The following is a 26,310-nucleotide window of genomic DNA, read 5'->3' on the forward strand; positions in this document are numbered from 1 at the left end:
TTTAATTTATACCAAACTTAATCTTGTTTTATTAGTATCTCTTCGCACCCCTTCAAAATTTTTTTTTTTGTGTTTTTTAAATTTGATAATCAATTACTTACATGTGTTTTCTTCATCACTTCAAAATCATTTTGAAATTATCAAAAAGAACTGAATTCACTCTAAATTATACAGTAAAAAAAGGTGTTTATAATGTGGATGTGAAGAGAGTATTGCAAGACGAAAATACATATATGGATTAGTTTAACCGAATTTGTATTTATATTTATTAATATACATTTATAACTTGGATACCGAAGGGGTGCCAATAGTTTATCATTTCAAACAATCTAATTTGACTAATGATGTTTCACAATCAATTGCTGCCAAATTGACCTAGTTTTCATTTCTCGACGAATGTTAGTACCAGACGCACCAATATTACATTTTCATTTGGGTTAATTTTAAATTACTCTCATCATGAAATATTAATTTTTAAAATATTCTTTAAAAAAGAGGACGTGTCAATGATTTTTTTTGGATTAATTTAGGATTATTTTGATTATAAATTGACTGTCTTCGAATCATTCCTTACTTTTAAGAACTTCAATTTACTCTCCATTTTATTAAAAAGACTGAAAAAAAAAACATCAATCAACCCTTATTTTTTACTTATCTTTTGAATAAAAATAAGAGTACCACAAAGTTTTCAAAATTAAAGAAGATAATTTGAAGATAGTTCATTCACGATGGGTAATCCAAAATTTATATAAAATAAATTGAGATTTACAATAATTTAAAGTATTTTAAATAATATCTTTTCATGAAGGATAATTTTAAATGAATTATATTTACTCACTTTAGATATTTAATTGGGATACTTAATGATGTGATATTATATGTTATCCATTCAATAAAATTAATTAACATCAATAATAAAAATAATTAATTTAATAATCAATAATAAAATTAACTAATATCATATATATGATATTAAATAATTAATGACATAATATGTACCTGAACTAAATATCTAAGCTTATTAAACATATCATTATTGATGCAAGCCTTGGGTCCTCCTTTCAAATCTATCGGCCCAAACACCCCAAATGCATCGGCTACCAACTAACCAACAAACAAAACCTAAAGAACATTTTTAAAAAGTTGGTTTAATTTTATTCTTTAAATATTTATTTATTTATTAATATGATAAAAATAATAAAAATATATATTATTCTTCATAAAACTTTTTAAATATAAATAGATTAATATTATTTTAATTAAATAATTTTTTTTAAAAAATATAATTAAAGTATTTTTTTAATAAAAAATAATAAATATAAATAAAAAATAATTTTATAAAATTAAAGGGAGATAATTATTTTTTTATTTAAAAAAATTTAATTAAACTATTTTTTTGAATATTAAATAATACGTCGCACTTCGAATAAGTAATAAAACTTTTTTGAATTGTTTTGGAGATGCTCTTAGACCCATCAATCTCTTTCGCTCCCACGTCATTCAACAATCACTTGGGTGATGAGCTGCAGTCTGCAGAGCCCACAACAATGGCGACTTCCAGCTTCTGCTCTAATTTCCCACCACCAACCTCTTCACTTTCCAAGTTCGGTTCCTCTAAACCCTTGATTATATTCCCCTCGAATGGCACCCACAATCGCCTCTCTTCATCCAAACACTCCCCGCCAACTTCCATCTTCTGTTCCGCCACCAAAGGCCCCTCCAGTGACAACATCCCCAAGTAAATTCTCTCTCTCTCTCTCTCTCTTTTCATTTTTACTTTAATAATTACGTGTCGCATTTATTTTACCATGTCAGCGGTGTTCGAATTCCTGACCTCTTGTTCCGCTTGAAAGATTTTATCAATTGAACAACCGGACAATTTTATGTGAAATGTTTGTATTGTTCCTTTGTATCAGCAACTTCTCTATCATAGAAGGACCGGAGACTCTTCAAGATTTTGTTCAGATGCAGCTCAAGGAAATTGAAGATAACATTAAGCATCGGCGCAATAGGATATTTTTCCTCATGGAAGAGGTTTATTCTCTTTTTAAGTATTTTAGATTAAAGGATAAAGCATTGTTTTGTGTTATTCTTGATATTGATTTAATTCATGTTAGATTTTTTTTTCCCCTCGTATGTTCTAGTTAAGGAGGTTGAGGGTGCAGCAAAGAATAAAGGGTTTGAAAGTTATTGATGAAAGCGGCGAGGAAGAGGCAAGTGAGATGCCTGAAATCCCATCATCAATTCCTTTTCTGCCTTATGTGGTGAGGCCTGAAACAGAATTTTTTTTATTTTTTGAATTTGATCCTAAAAAGTCTAGTAAAGCGATATATATATTTTTCATTTCCATTGTTCTGATGATGTTAAGAGATTGTTGTGTCTGATCTTGTTCACTTTTATTTTAAGTAGACTCCAAAGACCTTGAAGCAGCTTTATCTGACGAGCTTATCATTCATATCTGGAATAATCCTATTTGGGGGTCTTATTGCACCAACTGTAAGTTTACAGAGAGTGACTGCTTTGCTCTTATTCCAGTTCATCTTCATATGATTTGTTTGCTTTAAAGGCTGTTTATCATCTTATTAGGAGTCATTTACATTTTGTGAGGCATTATTTTATTACTTAAACTTTTGGTCGACCAATTGCAACAAAAGAACAGAAGACATTGGTTGTGTATTAAAGGGTGCCTATTTTTATACCATGGATTGGCCTCAAAGCTGCTTCATTCTTATTTTCAGGATGCTGCCTGCACATAGTCATATTGACTAAAAGCCAAATTCATGGAATGGTAGCTTGTAAGAAATGATCTATTAAAAAAGATGGGAAAGAAAGTGAATGCTACCATAACAGTTCTAGATTATTTGAGATTATTAATTAGTTGAGGTAAAAGACTAAGAAGTACAGACATAAATTAGAAGCTAATTTAGACAAATTGCAAAGATTGCGCTCATGATTCTGTTTAAGGGTAGGCCTGAAAACGCAAGTTAAGTATTGGTTGATAGCTGATGGCGTGTAGGTGAGATGTATGTAGACAGTTCAGAATGTTGCAATAGATATATTAAGTTTAGGGGGAATGTTTTGCTTATATCCAACCCAAAAAGTTGATAAATGATGTCTTCAATCGCACTGTTGTGAGTTATGTGTACTTGCAGTTTTCTATTAGGTTGTTTTTAGTTGACTATTTACTCTTTTTTATTTTTAAATCCGTGACCATTGTTCACCTTCTATATTCTGTTCGCAATGGCAGCTGGAGCTGAAATTAGGTTTAGGGGGCACCTCTTATGAAGATTTCATTCGCAACATGCACTTACCCATGCAATTAAGGTATTGGTGAACCGGCATTTCTCCTAAACAGAAAAAAGAAAAAGTTTTGGTGCAACCAAACTTTAAATTTGCTCATGCTTTCTGTTCCATTTCTAATCAGTTTGATTCCATATTCAGTCAGGTCGATCCCATTGTGGCATCCTTTTCAGGTGGGGCAGTGGGTGTCATATCGGCTTTGATGTTAATTGAAGCTAACAATGTTGAGCAACAAGAGAAAAAAAGGTGCAAATATTGTCATGGAAGCGGTATGTATCAATGTACACTTGTATATGTCTGTGCATGCTATTCAAACTTTGCTTTCTTTCATTTGAGAAATAAATTTGGCTTTATTTTTACTGTGCACTGCCAGCATTTATTGTGAAATAACTGAAAATTGTGGCCTTCAAACGAAACATATAGAAATTTTATTTAACTAACGTAGAGTTGTATCTACTTTATATGCTGTATGTCCAAAAAAATGATGAGACGGTGGAGCATTTGTTACTATAATGATGCAGGAAAGTGTAGTTGATTTTTTAAAATGCGGAAACTATTTTCAAAGATTGGAACTCATTACTGATATTCTTTGGAAAATTCAAATGTTTGATAGGGTTGAGCTTTCATTCCAAGGATGTAGCTTTTGAGATCTTTTATATATGGATGAACTCTTCTTTTTTCTTGGTCATCTTATCTTATGACTTCTCTTCATATGCATAACGAGCTTTTTTCCTTATCTTATCTTATGACTTCACTTCAGTATGCTTCATGGTCATACTGCTTTTGAACTTTAAAAGAGTTTTTAGTCATGAAAGATAGATTACTAAATATAATCTAATCAGTTATGTTGAATGGGTTCCACTAGTCATTTTCATATCCTTTTGGTTTGTTGTTGTATCCAACTGCCTAAAGATGGCTCATAATTATTTTGCTAGGATGGTTTTATTTGCATTTGCATTGATGTCATTACATTCAAATCCTTAATGAAAAATATCTTGTCAATATCCACTACCCACAACCAAAAAAGTAAATTGGAAACACAGAAGCTCATTTTCTTTGCCTTGTTCTTTTCTTAATTTTCTTTGACATTTTGTTTATAATTTCCATTGGTTTATTTTTTGTATAATCCCTTGGACAGGATACTTGGCCTGTGCTCGATGTTCTTCTAGTGGTGTTTGCTTGAGTGTTGATCCTATCTCAACTTCCAATGCATCCAATGGTCCTCTGAGAGTGCCCACTACTCAACGGTGTCCAAACTGCTCAGGTGCAGGAAAGGTACAAAATTTGATAAGAAAAAGATTGCTACTCAAGCAGACATATGCCTTTGCTATTTTGGGCATTAAGATGTTGTAAAAGTTGTTTGATTGAATGCATTTTAAAGCTCCTTCTCATGCCTCGGTCAATCAGCTGCACTAAAACAACATTAAATTGACTTCATTTTTATTGAGTTATGGTGGCTAATCATTTTCCATGCTTATTCAGGTGATGTGCCCGAGCTGCCTCTGCACCGGAATGATGATGGCAAGCGAACATGACCCACGGATAGATCCATTTGACTAAAGAGCTCTCACTTTTGCAATGTAATTTTCTTTGCAGTCACTATTACTGAGGAACGCAATTTGTCCGAAAACAAATTTTGTTATAGAAGAAATACATACACAGAATATTTTCACTCCATAAAGAAAGAGAAATAAAACCTGTATGATCTAGAACAAAAAGGCTTCTATACACCCCGTGGAAGGAGAATAGAAACTAGTGGTACTTGGTAGTGGTAAGAAGAAGCTGCTAATTGATGAGCACTTAAATGAGAATTTGGTTTCTAATGATTAATTTTATCCACTTAATCATTTTGAATTCCATTTTTGAATCATTAATTTTATCCACTTAACTGGTTTCTAATGATTTTAAATGAGAATTTGGTTGTGTTTGTCAATTAGATAAAATGGAATACAAAATGATTAATACAATTTTTCTCACGGACAAACTGTTGTGAATTTTAAATTTATCTCAAAAGTTAAAAATATTATTAATCGTAAATCAATGAAAACATGACAGTTTGGCCGAGTGGTCTAAGGCGCCAGATTTAGGCTCTGGTCCGAAAGGGCGTGGGTTCAAATCCCACAGCTGTCAAATTTCCCTTTGACCATTTTGTATAATTTTATTTTTAAAACGACGTCGTTTGTTTATATCGTATTCTACACCTCACCGTCTGTACTGACGAGAAAGCGGACAGCGGGACTTCACCAATGGCGAGAATCTTGAAAAATAGACACAACAGCTTGAACCTGCTGACTCGGTTCCTCAACTCACCAACGACACGATCACTCCAAACCCTAGCCTATGAAGAAGTCCGATCTTCCTCGGACAGACCGTACACATCAACAGCTTTCGTTCTCCATGGCCTCCTCGGATCCGGCCGCAACTGGCGATCCTTCTCCCGCAACCTCGCCTCAACACTCTCCCAAACTTCTGCTTCATCCGGTAACAACAATTACAATGATTTACAATTACTTGGATTTAAGTTTTATTTATTTACGTCAATTTTTAGCTATTTTGTTTGTTTCTTTGTGGATATAGAGTGGAGGATGGTGCTAGTGGATTTGAGGAATCACGGGAGGTCAGCTGAGATTGAGGGCCTTGACCCGCCGCATGACATCGCGAATGCTGCTAATGATTTGGCTAATTTGGTCAAAGCCAAAGGCTGGGATTGGCCTGATGTTGTTATAGGTCATTCAATGGGTGGGAAAGTTGCGTTACACTTTGCTCAAAGTTGTGCTCGTGCTGATTATGGCCAATCCGTGGCATTGCCTAAACAGGTTTGACTTTGGCAACATTTTGTTGATGCTTGTGATTGGTAAAGTCAATTGCTGATGAAGAACTAACTACATGTTTATGACAGTTAATTAAGGATTCTGATATGTGTTATTCATTGTAATCAATAAGTATTAGAATTTATCAGAGGTGAAAATTTGATGTTTGAGCACGCATGAACCTTTATATGTATTTTATGTTTTTACTGTTAGCATACTTGCAGCCGGGGGCCTCAGTAATGTTACTGGTTTGGTACCTCAGTGTGCCTTTAAAAACACCATCAGTTGTCAACACAAGTTGTTGACAGTGTTGTACACCCTGCATCTTGCATGTGCACTTAGATGGGATAGATATATTATGTGAATTTTAATTTTACTTATCTGACATATCATATTAAGAAAAGAGGTTGCTTTGTTTCATTTTAACTGGAAACTTTTAAGTTTTAATCATATTTCTTTTAACTGTGGCAATACCGTCTTGTAAAATTAAAACTTTTTTGTTATGAATCTCAAATAACCTATATTAAAGTTTTCAAATTTCTTGGAAACTAGAAATGAAGACATGGATTTAGATGATGTGATCTTGGCTTAAGAATAAGTTGAAAGTTGCCTGATGAGCTTTGTTATTCTTTTGTGATTTCTGATGTCAAGATGACCGTGCATACAAAGTAACATATGGAATATGGCAAATTTTGTTACTGGGTGATCTGAAAATAATAGTCTGCAAGTAGATGATAAAATTTCTGGGCACTTATATTTTGTTTTCTGATGCAGAGCAGCTGTGGGTGTTGGATTCTGTCCCTGGAGAAGTGAAAACAGAAAATAGTGATGGTGAAGTCGAGAAAGTTCTGCAAACCTTGCAGAGTTTACCTTCATCAATCCCATCACGAAAGTAACACCCCTTTTCTTTATAATGATGCATTATTCTCTGCATGGTTTGACCTGTTGTGTTATTGATCCAATTATTCACTGCTAAAATGGTCCAAATGCAGATTTTAGATGGAATTGTGGCCTGCCATCACTTTTTTTTTTTAAGTAACCTTTTATGATGCTGAAAAATCTCTATATATGTTAATCGGGAAATCTTGGCATAATAAAAGTATCTGCTATGCCTTGTGCTATTTGTTCTTATTCTTATTAATGTCATTATGTTCGCTTCAGGTGGCTTGTGAATCACATGATGGAGCTTGGATTCTCCAAATCATTGTCAGAATGGATTGGCACCAACCTCAAGAAATCTGGAGAACGGGAGACATGGGCTTTTAATCTCGATGGTGCTGTTCAGATGTTCAATTCTTACCGGTAAATCTCTTATTTTTCATTGTCTGCAGTTTGACTCACACACACAAGAAGAAAATGTAATTTCAATCTTGTTATTTCATTTTATGACCTGGAGCAATACATTGGATGCAGGGAAATGTCATATTGGCCTCTTTTGGAGCACCCACCGCAAGGAATGGAGATAGCTATTGTACGTGCAGAAAAGAGTGACCGATGGGATCCAGATGTGATTCAGCGGCTTGAAGGCCTTGCCAATAGACAAGGATATGGATCCGAGGGTAAAGTTTCCGTACATGTTCTTCCCAATGCAGGCCATTGGGTTCATGTGGACAATCCAAAAGGACTTCTTGAGATTGTGGCTCCCAGGATTGCATCTGTTTAACTATATTGCAATTTGTTTCGTAGAGCTGTCATTTGTTTCAAAAATAATTAAATATCTTCATTATTATTTCTTCATTCTCGCCCAGCCTGTGTTGGAACAAGGCACTGATTTTGCTTAAAAATTAAAATAAGTGTAAATCAATCAGAGGTGAGAGTGATGAGTCATCTTTACGAAGCTTAAATTGTTTGTTCGAAATCCAGACTTGGTTAATTTAATAATATCGGTGGTTTCGTTAGCTCTCTCAAGCAGTTCATGCTGCATTTCAGTAAAGCTAGGCTGTTGTGAAAGTTCTCGGTTCAAAGATAAGTAACAATTTGATTCATTACTTTCGATCCTTGAATGATAAATATGGAATTGAATCTGGATTTCTTGCTTGACCTATAATGGCGCAAAAATTTGCTTCAATGAAGGAAAACGTGGGAATTAAAACCTCTCTCCTCATGTTCGGAAGAAGGTGGAAATCACTCCAGTTTTAACTAAACCTGATAGTTTCCGAGCATGGTTGAATGGTTTTCAATCTCATTCATTTTCTACTATTTGAGGAGGTGGAATATTAGAAATTATATTTGTTCAACCCAATCCTTACCTTATGAATAAATAATCTGGGGAAAAAAAACAGTTGGGTGATAATATTTTATTTTAATTTAAATGTAAAGTCAAAAGGTTTAATTGTACAAATACACTCAAAATAAAATCTAAAATATTCATACTAAACAAATACCCCGAAGTACGGTAAATCATAATAGCGAACACTTATTCTTTTAAGGCAATCTCCGTCTTACATGCATGTAAGATAGAGGGACCCTTCTTTTAAATAGAGATTTTGAAAGCCAAACTTAAATGGACAGAAAATTTGAGCCAAATCCACGCACACAATCCATTGGATTGAATGTTTGAATGGCATTTACTGACTAAAATTTTTATGTAAAAATTTTATATTAAACTGTAAAATTTTTTATTAACCCATCCCAATTACGAATTAAATAGAACATGAAAAAAATAAAATTGTGGTGCAACTGTGGTACCGTGCCACAGTTACACTCAACCGTTGAATTCTCACTTATTTAAGTAAACTCCACTCATTTGAGTGGATCCAACGGCCGGTGCAATTGTAGTACGGTACCACAGTTGTATTGTAGCCTGAAAATTTGATTCTAGTATTAAATTAAAAAATCGGTAAAAACTCGTTTAGTCCCTATATTTTGAAGTTGGTGCCTGTTTAGTCCCTATATTTTTAAAAATACCTCAAACCATCCCTACCATTAAATTATTGACACTTTTGTCATTATTTTTTGTTCTTTTTAACTTATTTTTATAATATTGCCCTATTATAATAATTTTTTAGACATTATTAAAAAGAAAAAAATAAATTACCAGTTTAACACCAAAAAATAAAATAAAATAAAAAATATATATTAATTTTTGTGAAACACACTCTTGAGTTAAAATATTAATTTTTCTAAAAAAATTGATAATGTAATTTTTTACGATATTAATTTTTTAGACATACGTGAGCTTTCACAAAAATTAATATATACCTTTTTTGTTTTTATTTTATTTTTGGGTTTAATTTGATAATTTAATTTTTTATTAATATCCAAAAAAGAAACATTATTGTAAAAATGTAATATTATAAAAATAAGTTAAAAATAATAAAAAAATAATGGCATAAATATCAATATTTAGTAGTAAGAACATTTTAAAATATTTTAAAAAATACAGAGACTAAATAGACACTAACCTCATAATAATAATATAGGAACTAAACAAATTTTTACTCATTAAAAAAGCGACCCCAAGTCCCCTCAAGCCTGTTGTTAGTACCGAAAAAAGAAAATGCAGGGGCAGTTCCGTCATTCAGTAGCGGTCCAAACGCTAAAACTGAAACCCTAACTATAAATTGTCTCCTTAAAGGCCATTCATCTCCCTCAGTCTGACCAGCTGCTGCTTCTGTATTTCGAGGCTTTTGTGATCAACTCTCCGTGTCATCAGCAGCCATGGTAAGCCATTTTCATCTCCCTCTCCTGTCATTTTCTTTTCAGTTAGTTTTGAGTTCAGATGCAAAACTTCCTCATCATAAATACCGTGTAGTTGTCCAAAATTTTTTGTATAATGTTTCTTTCTCTAAAGAATGGATGACAAAATTCAATTGAAAAGTACCCTTTGTAATGTTAATATGAAGAGACTAATGACGGTGATTTAGTTTTTGTTTTACAAGCAAATCGTTGGTCTTGCTTACCTGAACTCCGAGAATCTGTCAGTGACAGTTTCAATTTTTGCAAATTTTGTGTCTTTATTTTAATTACTTAATTTTAATAATACACTTGTTCTTGATGATGTTATGTAGTGGACTTTCTGTTTTCCAATTTGAATTAATATTAAGGAATATGTGTGCATGTAAATTGTTTTGATGTTTGCCATGTTGATGTTACATTTATTAGTTTATTAAAGAGTAATATTTGAGTATCCTGTAACACTTTTACTTTTGCACGATGGATTTTCCAGTCAAGAAGAAAGACCAGAGAGCCTAAGGAGGAAAATGTTACTCTTGGACCTGCCGTTAGAGATGGCGAGCATGTATTTGGCGTTGCCCACATTTTTGCGTCGTTTAATGACACTTTCATTGTAAGTATCATAATTGGTCTAAATTTGATATATATATATTTTTTTGTATTTAAGTTTTACAGTTTTGAGTCACTTAAATGTGTTTTGTATGGTATGCAGCATGTGACTGACTTGTCTGGAAGAGAAACTCTTGTGCGCATTACTGGTACAGTTCCTTCTTTGGGTCTCAAAATTGATGTCCTTTTTATTGTGTGTTTGTTTTGAAGAAGCAAGCACATAGTTAGATTTGTCTCTATATTTTTCTTTGACACGTTTTCCTCAAGTACAGGTGGTATGAAGGTTAAAGCTGACAGGGATGAATCCTCCCCTTATGCAGCTATGCTTGCAGCACAAGATGTTTCTCAACGATGCAAGGTCTTGTATTTTTTCCCCTGCCTGATGTACAATTGCAGTCATTCAAAATTACAAATATATGTGAATTGGTCCAATCTTTTGTCTTGTTGTAAATTCAACATGTTGAAGTTCACGCCTAAAAGTAGAAAGAATTGTTTGTGCTACTTATTTACACATAAAATTACTTATTGACTCTTAGAGCTTGTAACCTGCAGGAGCTTGGCATTACTGCTCTTCATATTAAGCTCCGGGCTACTGGGGGTAACAAAACTAAAACTCCTGGTCCAGGTGCTCAGTCAGCACTTAGAGCTCTTGCTCGTTCTGGAATGAAGATTGGCCGCATAGGTATGTTTATTCACCTTATTTTAGTGGACTTTGTTGGTTTAGTATTTTAGTAGTACCATTGTGTTGGAAGTTTCTTTTAATAGATTTGTTTGGATTCTTGTAAACTTTGCTTCTGCATTTCTTCTGTCTGTGGAATTTAGTTTTATTTGGTGCTCAGTTAAAAACTTAATTGATCATAATTATCTTTATCATGCAAATTGCAAAGTTATCTAGTAGATGCCTCTATGATTTTAAATTGCAACTGGTCTCTAATATCTGTGGGTTTTGAAATTGATGCATCAATTTATCACTGTAGATATGGTTAATCTTAACGTAAACCTTTTTTGTTTTTGGGTTCAACAGAGGATGTGACTCCAATTCCCACCGACAGTACCCGCAGAAAGGGTGGTAGAAGGGGTAGAAGGTTGTAATTCTTTTCCTCACACCCATCCATAACGTTCAAGATGATGCCGTGGTTACAGAGAGTTTCACTCTCTTCTGTTAGATGCAAGAGTTATTTCCCAATTTTGTTGTTTGGAATGTCTGTAGTCTTGGATTCCTTTGTGTTAGCCTTTCGGATCAATTAAGTTTATACAGTGGCAAGACTAATCATTTCTCCATGAGTTTCTGAATTTTATTGTTTATCTACATTTACAAGTATTGTGTTAAGTGGTAAAAGTATGATGGTAGTGGTTATGATTAGATGTTGATCAATTCACCCCTTTTTATATCCCTTTTTGTATTTAATCTACCTTTTTCATTGCCTATCTTCTTCCCTCTTGATTGTATTGGGCAATGAGAGATCGCCGTGCTATTAAGACGGGTGTTTGTTCGTATTTGATTTTAAAGAACGCTCATTGTTGTTTTGTATGTAACACTAGAATTTGCTCCTACTGTCGGAGGCAATCAGGCCAGCAAGCTTTTTGTTCTCGCTCTCGGAAAGTAACAATTGCTTTTAGTTGTGGAGTGTCATTACTATTTTACCACTCACAGGTCACAATCAATTAGTCGATCTGTAACAAAGGTTGTGGTTCTGGGAGATAAGAGAATTAAATTTTAAAAGTGTGTTTGATATAAACCTTTGTTTTTCCTTTTAAACGGAGTATATAATTTCATTCATTATATTAAAGTCTTTCAAAACAGAGCGGACATCATCATCAAGGTGGATTTTATCGGGACAAACAATTCCAGCAGAAATGCTCTTACAGCTCTTTTTTTTAACCATACAGACCTTTAGTAATTTGAAGTTACGTGAGTCAATAAGTAATTAATTGAATCAATTAAATTATACCACATTAATTTATAAAAGATTTTATAATTTGACACAACTCATTAAAGAAATGTGTTAGTCTTAAGTATAAGTTGGCCAGCCGATTGTGTAATGGATGGGATGAGATTTCTCTTGCACCCAACCCAACTTTTTTTTTTCCCCCTTCTCTCAAAGGGCATAAACAGAACGTGTTCTAGCCTATTGGCATAACTGATTTCATCCCAAGAAACTTGCTTCGGGCCTGTGTGTTGGGCCCAATTTAAGGACTCACTACGACATCGTTTAGCAAAGAAACCCTAACCAAGTTCTATAAAACCCTAATGACTTGCCAGTCAGCTGCCGTCCTTGGAAAATCATCAGAGCGTGAAGATGCAGATCTTCGTGAAAACCCTAACCGGAAAGACCATAACTCTCGAAGTCGAGAGCAGCGACACCATCGACAATGTCAAAGCTAAGATTCAAGACAAGGAAGGTGAATATTGCCGCTACACCTTTCATTTTTACCGTTTATCTTTTCCTTCAAAACGACAGTTTAACTTAATACATGATACAAATTTTGTGAATTATTTCACAGGAATTCCCCCGGATCAGCAGCGTCTCATCTTCGCCGGAAAGCAGCTCGAAGATGGGCGTACCTTGGCTGATTACAATATTCAGAAAGGTCATTAACTTTCTACTAGTGCATTTTGAGTTTAAAGATTTGATTTTGTTAATTTTTTAATTATTAAATATCTGAATTCGGATTATAATTTTTTTTTTTTTTGGTTTAGAATCCACTCTTCATTTGGTGCTGAGGCTTAGGGGAGGTATCATTGAGCCTTCATTGATGGCTTTGGCTCGTAAATACAATCAGGATAAGATGATTTGCCGCAAGTATGCTCATGTCTCACTTTTTCTTTTCTTTTCATTTATTTTCATCAATGCAATTAGTTTTTATGTTTCTGTTGTTTCTTTGCTTGGTGGGTTTGTTTTAGTGATAATGTTGTTTTAGTTACGGGACCTGACTTTACTTCTACTGCAAATTACGGTGCGGAAGAAGTCATACGAGGACCCGAAATCAATTCCCATTCTTCAACTTTGTCAACTGTTTTTAGATCTTGTTGCAGTTGATTTTCATGGATGGTACATTCAATTTTTAGAGAAACCCTGTCTGTTTTTTTTGGTATTGCAGTTGTATTGTTGGTTAATATAGTCTAAATTTATGCTAAGAACAACGCTTCTAGACTGTTTAGCCCATTACCACTTCACTTAAGTTGAGTTGCGGCTTGTATGTTGGGACTATTACGTTGAACTCTCTTTTGCAATTGAAGTGCAATTGAGAGCATCACAGTTCCAGAGATTAATTTCCATTTCAACTTTGTCAACTGGGTTTACTTACTATCAGTTGATTTTCTTGGGTGGTATATGATGTATTATTGATTGTTTACTTAAATAATTCATGAATATTGAATTTCATTTTGCGTATAAATGTGCTTGGTTGGTATCACTCCTGAAACCATTGTTCTGTTTGACTTATAAGTGGCTCGTCTAGCTGTAACAAAACATCACTGCTATACTGTGGTTTTGTGAAAGTTATATGCAGTAAACCATTGCCATTTTCTTTTTCCTTTGACTTTGCTATTTAGGGTGGGCGAGATTGCCTTTCAATATTATTTTTTATGGTTGCACATATGCTCTGGTTAGCAATTAAATTACTGTATTTGTTGTTAAACTAATATGGTTTTGGGTTGTTAGATGTTATGCTCGTCTGCATCCCAGGGCTGTAAATTGCCGGAAGAAGAAATGTGGCCACAGCAATCAGGTGCTTTTTGATCATTTTTAATATGTTTTTATAAAGGTTTTCCTTATTTTCCTATGAAAACTCTCTGAACATTTTTATTATCGTTTCTTGCAGTTGAGGCCTAAGAAGAAGATCAAGTAGACCACTTGCCTTAGTCATGATATGTGCCTTCAGAGAGACATTCCAATTATGAGATGTATTTTGTTTGTTTCTGAATAGGATTTGGGATTTGAATTAAGCGATCATCTAAGTTGGATTGAAGTTGATTCAGTTCAAGTGCAATTCTGTTAAACTTTTACCGTATGAAATTGGGATATATTTTTGAGCTAATTTTGTTTCATTGTCGGTGTAATTTTTGGGACGGATTTATATCAAATTGGGATACATAAACATAATCTGCATGTATTACAAAACTCAAAGATAGCATCTTGAAATACTTACAACGGCGTTCACATTAAATCCTCATATAATTAACAAATTTAAAATTTGGGTTTGCAACTCAAGAGTCAAGAGAATAAAATAATAAAGTAAATCACATTTGTTTCTTTCTTCTCCTCTCTTTGTTCATTTATATACTATGTTTTACAAACTTAAAGCAGTAATATTGTTTTTGTGTCACTTTTTTTTTTCTTGTCATATGGATTATTTTTACTTTTCAGAAGTTAGTGTTATTGACGTTAAGTAGATCAACTCGTAGGTTCCCACCATTGGACATGGATTAGTTAAATCTGGGTATGAGTACTTGAACAATTCAGTGAAAGTGATAAATATGTGAGCTCTGTATATATTTTCATTGTTCCTACGACTTGGTACAATAGTTTTAAATTTGAACGAGCTGTGGAACCCCAAACCCTTAACCCGTTAACATGATCATGACTCTTATTCTACATAGCTCACAATTATTCACTTGACTAAATGCTCATCAAAAACACTAAAATTTTCTTCTTCCTGGATTATTCAATCTAGACCGAAAAATTAAAACTATATTTTAGGTTTCACACGGCCTTTCATGAGTTCATCTTCACTGGTTTTTTCATGCTCCAGGCGTTGAGTTTCTCAACAGTAACAGTCTCAGTCCCATTGTTGAATGCATACAAATGGGCATCGTCAAATACCGCTAGGGTTGGATAAACCCTAGATGTGATGCATGTTTTGCCTCCAGCTCCAAAACTTTCCACAACAGAATGATCAATCTGCAGAAGTTGGGGAAAAAAAAATAACAATCATAATCGAAACATTGTGCTGGAAAGACTTGTTGCTTGAAAATAAAATAGTGAATCACAGGGCACATACCAAACTCCTAAGAGAGAGCTTCTTATCAGATAAATCTACATTAACAAAGCCAGCAAATGACGGCTTATACAGTCCTTCAGTCTTCAGAGTTGAACTGTTCAAAGAGCCAAAATATAACCAAGTTTATATAAAAGCTAACATATAAAAGAATAAGAGTCCAAATTTTTCATTGCATGTGTGGAGTTCTAACGTAACCAAACTTATATGTCGTGAAATGTCGAAACTAACCTGCTAGCATCAGAGCACATTAGAACTAGATGCTTGTGTCCATCCTTGAAAATCCTGAAGAAGACAGGAGTGAATTCTTCCAGGTTCTTCGAAGCCAATGTCAAGAGCCCGAACGGTCCAACTCCGCCCTGAACTTTTGAACCAATCTTTCCGCAAAGGTGCTCGGCGTCTAGATTTTTCCAGCTGGGGTCAAATTTCTCAGCTTTGTCCAAGCTAGGGAGCTTAAAAGTCACCTCAACATCAGCCTACAACAAAGAGCATGCAGCAAATCATCAACACTGAAGTTTCAATTGGAACTAATGCTTTAATGAAAAAGAATAATCCAACTAGAAAATCAAACCTGGGCAGCTGTGACTCCTTTAACCTCAACATGGTGTCCTTTTTTCAGCTCTTGGTTGCTTATATGAACATTTTTGCCCCTTAGGGTCTCTAACTCTTCAATTGGCCATTGTAGCAATTGTTTCCCACTACCATCAAGCCACACTTCCCTCGGAATTGTCTAAAATTAAATTTTTTTTTTAAAAAAAAATCAAAATTAAATCAAATCTATTCCTGTATAGCCATACTTCTTGAAATAAATTTAACTAAACGTCAACAAAGTGTAATAACGATACCTGAACTCCAGCCCAGCCTTTAGCCATGTCATCGAATGTAGAATCAGACTCATTCGCCCAACCCCACAAAATTCTCCTATTTTTCCGAGAATCAAAGAAAGTCTTTGACGCATAAAAATTTCCATAATCATATCTCAGCCCCCTCCAACCATCAACTGAATCTTTATCGGGCACATACCTGTCCTTGTCCCTATTATATGTACCGATGGTGTAGTAGTCATATCGTGTTAAGTCTAAACTAACCTTCAATACAAATTTCTCATTTCCCCCAGCAAATGAAGTATCCAACCCGTTTTTACCCGATATCGAAACCGGGTAGAAATCCGGGCACTCCCACATCCCCGTGTTAGCCAATGAATGGATCGGGTGTTTGGCCTTGGTCCATTTCATAAAGTCCCTACTCCTGTACAAATATGCCATCCCTCTATGCTTCCTTCTACTGCCAACTAACATCCTCCAGTGTCCGTCATTGCTCCACCACGCCGTTGTCGGATCACGGAAGGCGCTGGCGTTGACATCTGGCCCCGGGAAAACCACCGGGTTGTTGTCGGGCTTGATCCATTTGCGGAGATAGGGATCGGATGGGTTCGCGGGTACCGCGTAGTTTTGGACTTGTCTTTCTTTGTGGTCAACCCCGGTGTACAGTATTATGGGCTTGTTGCCCGGGAGAACGGTGGCGGATCCGGACCAACAGCCGTTTATATCAAATGGTTTTGATGGGTAAAGTGCAGGCTCGAGAGCCTCCCAATTGATCAAATCTTTGGACACGGAATGAGCCCATACAATGTTGCCCCATACTGCACCCTTGGGATTGTATTGATAGAATAAATGGTAAATCCCTTTGTAGTACATGGGGCCTATTTAAAAAATGAATTAACACAGGTAAATGAGAACAACTTTTGATTAAAATAATAATAATAATAATAAGAGCAAAAAATGGTCTTGCACTTTTGTAACATAGGACATCATATTTTGAAAAAAACAAAAAACAAAAGCAAAAAATGTTTGTAAAAAATAATCACTAGTTTTGTTGGAGGGACTCACCATTTGGATCTGTCGATTGTTTGTCGTGCGAATTTAAGCACCATAGGAACAAGAACAAAAGAAAGAAACTGAGAAGTTAGCACTGTAGATTTGACAACAATTTTTCCATAACATAAAGAAACAAAAACAGTGAGGTACGTAATTTAAAAATTACTTTACAAAATTTTTCGTTGAGGTAGGTGAGGAATTTACTTTACATTGCAATTAGCCACTTTGATTCATGTATAAAGATTCTGGATAATCAGGTCATAAAGATCTAATTCTCAAATAACTTAGGTTTAAAATTATCATTTCATGAATTGAAACCTAACTAACCCCCTCCTCACCCAAGTGTGAGTAGGGCTTGAGCTAAGATCTCTTGAATCCTGCAAAAAAAAAAAAACTCTACCAATTATACCATCTAAAACCCAGGATTTGTTTGATAGCTAGAACATTTTAACTACCGAAAATGTAATCTTTAATCTTTGCTCAGAAAATTTAATAGATTTCTTCTCTTTATCAAGCAAAAGTAGGCATTCGACTATCAAATGCTTTAAACTACTGTGAGGCGCAATAGTTACAAACATTCAGTATTTATGAATATCAAGCTTAAAAGAAAGAAACTAATAGCCCGAAACTGACAAAGTACTCGCATCTTTGGTGACGTTACACGAATCATGATTACATATACAAACCAAAAAAATAAAATATTTATGAATCTAAATAGACAATAACGCAACATTCTTTTTGCAAGCTAGATACAAGTCAAATTCTCTATTTCGAGGGAAAAGAAAAAGTTGTTCCTCCAATAAGCAATTGACATGTGCGATGGGGTAGCTTAGGTTACCAAGGAGCACTCAAGCTCAAGCACCTAAAGATTATGTAAAGTGGTCCAAAAAGGATTCCCATTTTGATCAGAGCAAATGGTTGTGAGAAAGAAGTATCCACCCATCACTATCTTTTAAGTGTTTGGAACTTCGAAACAAGATTACAAAACACAAATGTCAAATCGAGCAGTGCACACCAAAAACTTTTTGGGGCCAATAAGTGCCTAAAAATATAAAAATGTGGAACAAAGACATCAAGTTTAGATCATTTTCTTGTGGAGAGGGGTTAGGTTGAGTTATATTCAACTATAAAAGTACTTTTTTATCTCAAAAGGATATTAAAATATTGAATCTGAAATCAATAGTGCTTAGGTTGAGTTATATTCAACTGTAAAAGTACTTTTATCTCAAAAGGATTTACAATATTGAATCTGAAGTCAATAATGCGAAGTCTCTTTCAACAGTAAAGATTTTCGTTGTTGGCTATAACACTTGGTTCATAATTGATATATAAAAACTCCACAAACCCATCATTTTTTTCGTCTACCAGAGTTAAAAATCTGTTCAAAGTTATTATTATTATTTTTTTCCCTTCAAAAACTATTGAAAGATCGAATGTTTACGACATAAGATTTGAACATAACTCTTTCTAAAACGTGTGAACGTTCACACTTACAGAATAATACGCAAACTAAGAATATTGTTTTTTTTTTGTTCTTGATTTTGCTGTAACTTTGCCCTAAATGGTGGTTTTTATGAATTTTTTTCTCCTTCAGATATCATAAGAATGATAACTCTATAAACCTAAACTCCATAGAGTCCTGACAAGAAAGAACATGCAGCAGGTAAACGATTACATGCACAGAATGGCGAAATGATGAAGGTTCAAAAGTAAGGTTTTAGATTCCTTTCTCTTTTGACAGCCAATTCTATCTAACAATAATATCTTTGCACTCGTTCAAAGATCGTTTAGTGTAACAGAATTTCTCATTCTTGAGTTATGGCCACAGTTGCAGCAAGCATTATTATTAGGGAAAACATTAAGAGAAATATTTTTACGGGTAAATGACACAAAAATCCCAACATTTATCACATCATGAACGATATATTATACATAATAATGATAATTTATAATTAAATAGATAGTGGGGCTAATATCAGGCCAATGACAAAAGAATTTTTAAAGAAAACGATAGCTTTTATCGGAATTCAGAATCTTAAACATATCAAATCCATGACAAGAAATATTTTTTTAAGAAATAATAGGTTTTGCTTTTTCTTAGTTTTTTTTTGGTTGAAAAAAACAATGATAAAGAATAACTAATCACATACCGTTGATCCAGTGCTTAGGAGGCTGAAAGTGAAAGGCGGTTCTATGGAGTTGCTTCACCTTTACGGCAGCAAGAGACTGAAACTCTGGATATATTTTGTGAGAAGCCTCAACGCCATTGTTGTTGCTTATCACCCAAAGATAAGCAATTAGCATAAAAATCGAGAGAAACTTTGGCACTTCCATTGAAACCGAAAAATAAGAAAGTGATAAGATTTTAAAGGGAGACGGCTTATTTATAGTGACCCTAATTTCTTTTAAAAAAATAAAATAAAAAATAAAATAAGAAAGAATGTGGTAGACGCCTAAAGTGATTTAAAACTTTTTCGGCCACTTCATAATTAGTTGCAAGACTTACCAAAAAATAATGGCAATAAGAAAAATTTGGACATTATTTCATCCAAAAAGGGGTAATTAGCATTTAAATTACTAATCTTGATTGTTTTCTTGCGGTTATATTAGGAAGTTAATTAACTTTTTAAATGGCCATTGATTTTATTTAGGTGGGTGATTCAAAATTTTGTTTGGATAAGCATGGATATTATTTGTGATTTTAACTCTTTTTTTTTTTTTTTTTTTCCAGGAAACTTCTGCAATTTTGGCTAAATTTTTGCACTGTTGAGTTGGCGATGCATGGTTGCCTGCGAATTCAAAGATAGATAGTTATGGAGGATGATAAGATCATAAGAGTCAAATATACTGAATGAGTTGACGTATATTTTGCCTTTTTTTTAACATTATTGCTTCGCGAAAAGAACTATTTTCCTTTTTCGAAAAGGGTTCATGAAAAGAACTTGAATGTTCATTCAGAAAGCTCTTTTGTCTCAAAGATAGAAGATTAGTACAGTGCATATATCATAAAAAAAAAAAAAAAAAAAAAAAGTGATTGAAATTTCACTGTTTGAGTCCAGCGGTTTTAGGAAGTTGGAAATGTTTTAAGCATTACCTTTTTACGTCAAATCTCTATCAAACATGAAGAATTTAATAATGGATCGATAATTAATAATTTAAGGGTTGTTTCGAGTCAAAATATTGTAAATGGATATTTTCGCAGTTTGCAAATTGTGAAGTGGAGCTCTTTTACTATATTAAGCCAATTTCTACTTTGTAAACTGTCATCCACGTGTAAATTTTTAGAGGTAAATAATACTTGGTTTCATATATAAAACATCTGATGTAAGGAAACGGTTCTTCTATATTTGTCACAAAATCTCTTAAATATATTAAAATGACGTACCCTTATAGAGTAAAGTTGGACACTTAAAGGATGTTTCAATCCATGAATATATATATATTTTTTTAAAAAAAAGGTTGAATATAAATGTGAAATTTCACCCATTAATCAAAGACCGATCATTAATTGTCTTCTATTATCATTCTACTAGCTAGAACTATAATAGTAAATGTACATAGGACAAAACGAGAATTAAATTTAATATATTGAGAGAGAGGACAAATGTACATAACTTTAATTTTAGCTTTAGCTTTTAATATGTAATTGATATGACAACTTAAAAATAGGCAGTGTATCTGACTCAATTACGTTACGTGTCCGACCAAAATAAGGCCACCAAAAACACTTCAGAACTAATTTTTACAATTTTTTTGCAATTAAATGTGATACGAAAAAAAAGAAAACAGTATAAAATATAAGAAACTATATATGTGGAGCAACAGCGATATCCTGTAGCACCTGCCCAAGTGCTTAAAAAAGGACATCGAGTTTATATTAAGTTTTATTAGTATTGTTGTTAATTACAGCTGATTTTTTTTTTAAAGTACTTTTTGAGTGTGAAATGCCAACAAGCACTAACAAACAGACTCTAATTATAAGTGATGCTCCAAGCTACAATCAACAATATTCCTTATTTTGATATGCACTATACGTGGACTCATTTAATGTGTACTTGCACATATTCAGTGTGTGTACATGTGTTATTTATATTCTTCAAATCAGATCATGTAATACGAGAATAACTAATCACATGATAATATTTTTATTAAATATTATATATACCAAATGTATAAGTTAATGACTTTCGTAATAAATCAATCTTTCCAAAAGCCATCAAATTTCAATATACTCGATATAAACTAGGAAATAGAACCGTGCTTCGCACAGCTTTTAAAAAATTAATTTAGTATTATCTTTTTTCTTACTTTACACTTGATGAAACTGATAAAAAATGTGAGTTAATTATGTTATAAAATTAATGTTATTTATGAAAGTTAATTATTTTTTTGTTAACTTTAAAAATATATATTAATGTGTATAATGTAAGTGTACAGACCTTATACCTTTTGTATTTGTTGATAAGTTCCAAATTATATTAAACTTACTAATCTGTTAGAACTTTTATATCTTTTTTTTTCCAACCAGCTTCAACGATCTCAATATCATCCACACCACATAAACTTCCGACAACATCTGTAATATTATGGAAAAATAACATAAACATGTTAAATATAAGGATCAATAATTTATAATATACACTTAAAGATTAATAAACATTAATAATTAAAAAAAATTTGTTATCATTCAGACGTATATCAATCAAATTCGAAAATATGAATTACAATCCATTGATCGAAATCTTAACAATTCCTTCTTCTAACCTCTTAAGCAAAGTTATAACCAATAAAATAATCTTATACTGATTTGAAAGTGGTTTTTACTCGCCTATAATTGAAACAACTTTCAAAATTTTGACATTGAACAAAGAACCCTCACTCAACATGTGCTTAAATCTTATCACTAAATTTTTCCTGATTGTTGCATGCATTAGATTTTCCTACGAAAAAAAAAAATTCTACATTAAGTGAAAAACAATTGGGATAAAAATTGGAGAAAACAATAGGAGAAAGAATTTTTTATACAACTTTTTCATCATAAAAATTATGTTCACACTAATCAATTCTCCATTCTTCTTGGTATTAACAGACTCCCACATCCTACAAAGTCTAACTCTTATCATCTAATTATCTTTATCATTGTTCCACTCATAAAGAAAATAATACTCCATGAAGCACATAATACTAAAAATTCAAATAAGTAAAAAAAAATAAAAACACAAGAATATTTATAAAGAGGATGTTGGTTAAATTAAAAAAAATCAAACATAACAAATCTTAAATACTTAATGTTTATAGAGTTTGAGGAAGCCAAAAGACACTAAATTAAATATGGGATTATGACATTAAAATTAGGCCCCAGTGGCATTGTTGAGGGAAGATGAAGGAACATTCCTTCCTATATTAATTAATTAACGTATTTTAAGCCACTAAATTTTAATTGTTGGCATAATGTTGGCATAATAACATTAATGAATGTTTCAAGACTTATAATTAATTCTTATTAATGGTTACATATTGTTGAATTTAAATAGAAAGAGGAAGAGACCTTGTAATCTTTTGTAATATAATAATTATTTTTTATTTTTAATATTTTGTAATGTAATTATCTTTTAATCTCAACCAATATCTTAGATAATAGAGAATATAAGAAAATGAGAAATAATGATATCACATCACCTCTCGTAGTCCCAACTTTTATATAGGGAAATTATCATTTTACTACTAAAGTTTTACTGACATATCATATCAGTATTAAGGTTTGCCGAAAAGTACATTTTACTACCAAAGTTTTGCGTCGTTATCAATTCACTACCATTCCGTTAAGAAAAAATTAATGTTTGACGGAAATTGAGTTAAAAGTCGATTTTACCCCCAAGAGTTTAGTAGTAAAATGATAATTCCCCTAAAAATTCGGTAATAAAATGATAATTCCCCTAAAAATTCGGCAGTAAAATGATAATTCTCCTAAAAATTTGGTAGTAAAATGATAATTTATTTATCAAATTAACAGATATTTTACTCTTACAGCTGGAAATGTCTTTGATGCTCTTATGACATCAACAAATTTTTAACGTTGTTAACAGAATAGTAGTGAATTGATAACGGCACAAAATTTTGGTAGTAAAATACACTTTTTGGCAAACATTGGTACTGACATGATATGTCAGTAAAACTTTAGTAATAAAATGATAATAACCCTTATATATATACATACATACATACATATAGATTTAAGTCATTATCGCTTTATATATCGATCTATCAAAGAATTTGGTCAAACTGTAAGAGCATTTCTATAGTTTGTTCTCATCACTGATATTCTTTTCGACACATTTTATATTACTTCAATAAATTATATTCGGATTAACTTAGAGCAGCTTTGTGACTGTTTTTTTAAAATTTGGAGGAAATTATGTGAATTTTAAATTGAGGTCAATGATGACTATTTTATGTAATAGAAGAGCTTCCTACATCTACATAGGGCCTCAAGATTGACTCTATATATATATAAGTGACAAATTAAATAGATGAAATGTAACTGTAAACAGCACGAGGCATGTTAAGTAATTTGACAAGCGAAGTGACAACACTTTTGTGTTGTTACAATTATCTGCCATACACCTAATTTGTTAATGAGTAGAGTTGCATTATTAATGTTAGTTGCTTGCAGCTTTCAGGCACATAACAAATGGCCTACATTTTTTATTAATTTTGTTGAATTTATGTGTTGTTTCACATTGATGGTGAATCATCAATTTCCCAAGCTTTCCTCAAAACAGGAGATGCACACAAATCTGCAATATTTAGACATTTTTATTCAATGTCTGTTTTTCAAAAGCTTTTTAGCCATGTGTTTGCCGCAAAAATTCGATGAATGTTTTTTTTTTTTGTGATTTTTTTTTCATATGCAATTGCAAGTTGAGAAAATATCTCTGGAAATATATGCTTACACCAATACAGTATTCCAATCTTATCAGTATATTGACCATACAACCAAACGTGTGGACATGCATGTAGCTGGTGCAAGTTTATTCATATTAAGTAATGAGCTTGTTATTTTTATAAAAAATTTGAGCCATTAATCTCATGTCATATAACAGTAAATATTCAAAATCAAAAGTTCCATTTAATCATACCAATATAATAATGGATTACACGTGATTAATGGTTCAAAATTTGTTTTAGAAAGTTCAGTTAAAAATAACTTTATCCAGTAAGTAATAACATGTATGTATATATTTTTTTATTTATCGGTATCAATAGATGTAAATAGTGAATTATCTTGAGATAGTACAAGAAGCTTGGAATTGAAATTAACCACACTTGGATCTGACTGCACTTGCATACTCTTCAAATCAAATGAATAGCATATATGGCAGTCATTTCAACTATGGAAAGCAACTCTTTGCTCTAGGAATTGAGATCCTTTCAATATAATTTTAAAGAAAACTTCAAACGTAGTGCACTTGCAGAATCTAACCAAAACCGAACTTGGTTCTTTCAAAAAGTAATTTGTATCCATTCTGTACCAGACAAAGATGGCCAAGTTGTTTGATTTTTTTTTTTTTATATGAATTTGAGAAAACTGATCTTATGTCTAACAAATTGATATGATGTTTTCTTATAAAAGAAACAAGAAAAAAAAGTGATTCTCACAAATGTGGACACCACTAAATAGCTTACCTATATATATGAAAGAATCCCTCTATATTTAGTTTGAGTTAGGATTCAAGCAATACGTTTTATTTTTATATGTATTTGCCCAAGAAGTTGGCAGGGAATCCAAACAAGTTTGGAGTGATTTGGTTTGCTACTTCTTTAATCATGATTAAACAATTTTGAATGCTCTTAATACAACTACTGAAAATTAAAAAAATATATATATTAAAAAGGAATGTAAAAATAAATAAAGAAACGTGCAGGAGAGTGCAAGGAGAAAGAGATTCCGTGTTCTGATAAAAATTGAAACGAATATGATTTTTTTTTTTTAAATTTAGTCAAACAAATTATAGGACTTAAATGTTAAGTTTCAAAACCATTAGCCTATTTTTTAACATACAGCAAACATTTGGGACTACAAATAATTAAATCATAAACTGCCAAAACTGGGACCGAAGCAACAGAGTTTTGTCCAAATTTGCATGTTTATTTGGATGGTCTCTACTACAAATAATTATATCTCTAAATGTGCATGAAGAGAGAATTATTGAAAAATGAGAATGAGAGATGAAAGCCACTAATGTCAATATTTCGTCATTATTTAAACTTTGATTTTTGATTAACCATTTCACTTTCGCTTTTTGTTCACGCGCACTAAACAGTAGACTATACACACTAACAAAGATTAGAAAAGATACACTATTTAGGTAGTGTTTACCTGTTGGAGTGGGAGTGTGGAGTGTGGATTCCTCTCACTCCAGTGTTTACTTACCTTAAAAAGGGGAGTGTGGGAGTGGGAATCCGTGGGTCCCACTCAATTTTGGAGTGGAGAGTGGAATTCTCACTCCCATGGGGGGAGGTAGGAGTGGGAATCCACTCCCCTCTCTTCCCATTATATGCTTATAATTAAAATTAAAATAAATAAATAAAATTTAATAAAATAAATAAATAATATTTAATAAAATAAATAAATAATATTTAATAAAATAAATAATATCATATTTATTAAAAATAATAATTATATTATATTTATTTTATTAAATTTAATAAAATAAAAATAAATAAATATTATATTTAAATTAATAATATTAAACATTAATTTTAATAAATATTAATTATTTATTTAAATAATAATAATAAATATTTTATTCTAAAAAAATATTAATTTTGTACTATATTATCAATAATAATATTTCATTTGTGTTGCTATTACTAATAATTTTTATTCACATAATTTAAATTAAAATTAATAAAAAATTATGATTTACATAATTAAGAATATTAGTAATTATTATTAATTTATAAATATAATAAAATATTTATTTTATTTTTCAAATATATTTTTTTATTAATTTTTTAATTACAAATTATAATTC

General features: G+C 32.3%; 5 protein-coding genes and 1 non-coding gene across 6 annotated transcripts; 5 read left to right on the plus strand and 1 right to left on the minus strand.

The window, feature by feature from the left end:
- The first annotated feature begins 1,459 nt into the window (after positions 1-1,459).
- On the plus strand, positions 1,460-5,018 carry LOC102614943 (protein ORANGE-LIKE, chloroplastic). Its single transcript, XM_006481678.4, has 8 exons — positions 1,460-1,738; positions 1,917-2,034; positions 2,145-2,264; positions 2,410-2,496; positions 3,248-3,324; positions 3,442-3,569; positions 4,439-4,575; positions 4,783-5,018. Exons 1-8 carry the CDS (start codon positions 1,461-1,463, stop codon positions 4,858-4,860), a joined length of 1,023 nt encoding a protein of 340 aa, XP_006481741.1. The 5' UTR covers position 1,460; the 3' UTR covers positions 4,861-5,018.
- A 332-nt stretch (positions 5,019-5,350) lies between these two features.
- On the plus strand, positions 5,351-5,430 carry TRNAL-UAG (transfer RNA leucine (anticodon UAG)). The gene has a single exon. It is a non-coding gene; the product is annotated as a tRNA-Leu (tRNA).
- Positions 5,431-5,495: 65 nt separating this feature from the next.
- Positions 5,496-8,008, plus strand: LOC102615239 (uncharacterized). The gene is made up of 5 exons (XM_006481679.3): positions 5,496-5,781; positions 5,878-6,116; positions 6,890-7,002; positions 7,272-7,412; positions 7,524-8,008. Exons 1-5 carry the CDS (start codon positions 5,547-5,549, stop codon positions 7,771-7,773), a joined length of 978 nt encoding a protein of 325 aa, XP_006481742.1. The 5' UTR covers positions 5,496-5,546; the 3' UTR covers positions 7,774-8,008.
- Positions 8,009-9,605: 1,597 nt separating this feature from the next.
- On the plus strand, positions 9,606-11,757 carry LOC102615517 (40S ribosomal protein S14-3). The gene is made up of 6 exons (XM_006481680.4): positions 9,606-9,773; positions 10,279-10,398; positions 10,498-10,543; positions 10,667-10,752; positions 10,947-11,076; positions 11,419-11,757. The coding sequence occupies exons 1-6, from the start codon at positions 9,771-9,773 to the stop codon at positions 11,484-11,486; spliced, it is 453 nt and encodes a 150-aa protein (XP_006481743.1). The 5' UTR covers positions 9,606-9,770; the 3' UTR covers positions 11,487-11,757.
- An 873-nt stretch (positions 11,758-12,630) lies between these two features.
- LOC102615823 (ubiquitin-60S ribosomal protein L40) lies at positions 12,631-14,435 on the plus strand. Its single transcript, XM_006481681.4, has 5 exons — positions 12,631-12,797; positions 12,900-12,986; positions 13,096-13,198; positions 14,060-14,126; positions 14,220-14,435. Exons 1-5 carry the CDS (start codon positions 12,695-12,697, stop codon positions 14,244-14,246), a joined length of 387 nt encoding a protein of 128 aa, XP_006481744.1. The 5' UTR covers positions 12,631-12,694; the 3' UTR covers positions 14,247-14,435.
- Positions 14,436-14,860: 425 nt separating this feature from the next.
- Positions 14,861-19,631, minus strand: LOC102616117 (beta-fructofuranosidase, insoluble isoenzyme 1). The gene is made up of 7 exons (XM_006481682.3): positions 19,423-19,631; positions 17,285-17,293; positions 16,241-17,097; positions 15,967-16,125; positions 15,627-15,871; positions 15,399-15,492; positions 14,861-15,298 (listed from the first exon to the last, which is right to left on the minus strand). The coding sequence occupies exons 1-7, from the start codon at positions 19,604-19,606 to the stop codon at positions 15,113-15,115; spliced, it is 1,734 nt and encodes a 577-aa protein (XP_006481745.1). The 5' UTR covers positions 19,607-19,631; the 3' UTR covers positions 14,861-15,112.
- Positions 19,632-26,310: the final 6,679 nt, after the last annotated feature.

This window comes from Citrus sinensis, chromosome 6 (assembly GCF_022201045.2).
Source record: "Citrus sinensis cultivar Valencia sweet orange chromosome 6, DVS_A1.0, whole genome shotgun sequence".
NCBI lineage: Eukaryota > Viridiplantae > Streptophyta > Magnoliopsida > Sapindales > Rutaceae > Citrus > Citrus sinensis.

What these genes read in the sequence shown, in the direction of transcription:
- LOC102614943 (XM_006481678.4), top strand. Translation starts at nt 1,461, where the DNA reads ATGCTCTTAGACCCATCAATCTCTTTCGCTCCCACGTCATTCAACAAT. An exon ending in TATTTTTCCTCATGGAAGAG is followed by an intron (nt 2,035 to 2,144) that starts GTTTATTCTCTT and finishes CGTATGTTCTAG; the next exon opens with TTAAGGAGGTTGAGGGTGCA. An exon ending in CACTTACCCATGCAATTAAG is followed by an intron (nt 3,325 to 3,441) that starts GTATTGGTGAAC and finishes TTCCATATTCAG; the next exon opens with TCAGGTCGATCCCATTGTGG.
- LOC102615239 (XM_006481679.3), top strand. Translation starts at nt 5,547, where the DNA reads ATGGCGAGAATCTTGAAAAATAGACACAACAGCTTGAACCTGCTGACT. An exon ending in TCATCAATCCCATCACGAAA is followed by an intron (nt 7,003 to 7,271) that starts GTAACACCCCTT and finishes TGTTCGCTTCAG; the next exon opens with GTGGCTTGTGAATCACATGA. An exon ending in CAGATGTTCAATTCTTACCG is followed by an intron (nt 7,413 to 7,523) that starts GTAAATCTCTTA and finishes CATTGGATGCAG; the next exon opens with GGAAATGTCATATTGGCCTC.
- LOC102615517 (XM_006481680.4), top strand. An exon ending in AACTCTTGTGCGCATTACTG is followed by an intron (nt 10,544 to 10,666) that starts GTACAGTTCCTT and finishes CCTCAAGTACAG; the next exon opens with GTGGTATGAAGGTTAAAGCT. An exon ending in ATGTTTCTCAACGATGCAAG is followed by an intron (nt 10,753 to 10,946) that starts GTCTTGTATTTT and finishes TGTAACCTGCAG; the next exon opens with GAGCTTGGCATTACTGCTCT.
- LOC102615823 (XM_006481681.4), top strand. Translation starts at nt 12,695, where the DNA reads ATGCAGATCTTCGTGAAAACCCTAACCGGAAAGACCATAACTCTCGAA. An exon ending in TGATTACAATATTCAGAAAG is followed by an intron (nt 12,987 to 13,095) that starts GTCATTAACTTT and finishes TTTTTGGTTTAG; the next exon opens with AATCCACTCTTCATTTGGTG. An exon ending in GATAAGATGATTTGCCGCAA is followed by an intron (nt 13,199 to 14,059) that starts GTATGCTCATGT and finishes TTGGGTTGTTAG; the next exon opens with ATGTTATGCTCGTCTGCATC.
- LOC102616117 (XM_006481682.3), bottom strand. Translation starts at nt 19,606, where the DNA reads ATGGAAGTGCCAAAGTTTCTCTCGATTTTTATGCTAATTGCTTATCTT. An exon ending in ATGTGCTCTGATGCTAGCAG is followed by an intron (nt 15,493 to 15,626) that starts GTTAGTTTCGAC and finishes CTCTTTGAACAG; the next exon opens with TTCAACTCTGAAGACTGAAG. An exon ending in AGCTCTCTCTTAGGAGTTTG is followed by an intron (nt 15,299 to 15,398) that starts GTATGTGCCCTG and finishes CAACTTCTGCAG; the next exon opens with ATTGATCATTCTGTTGTGGA.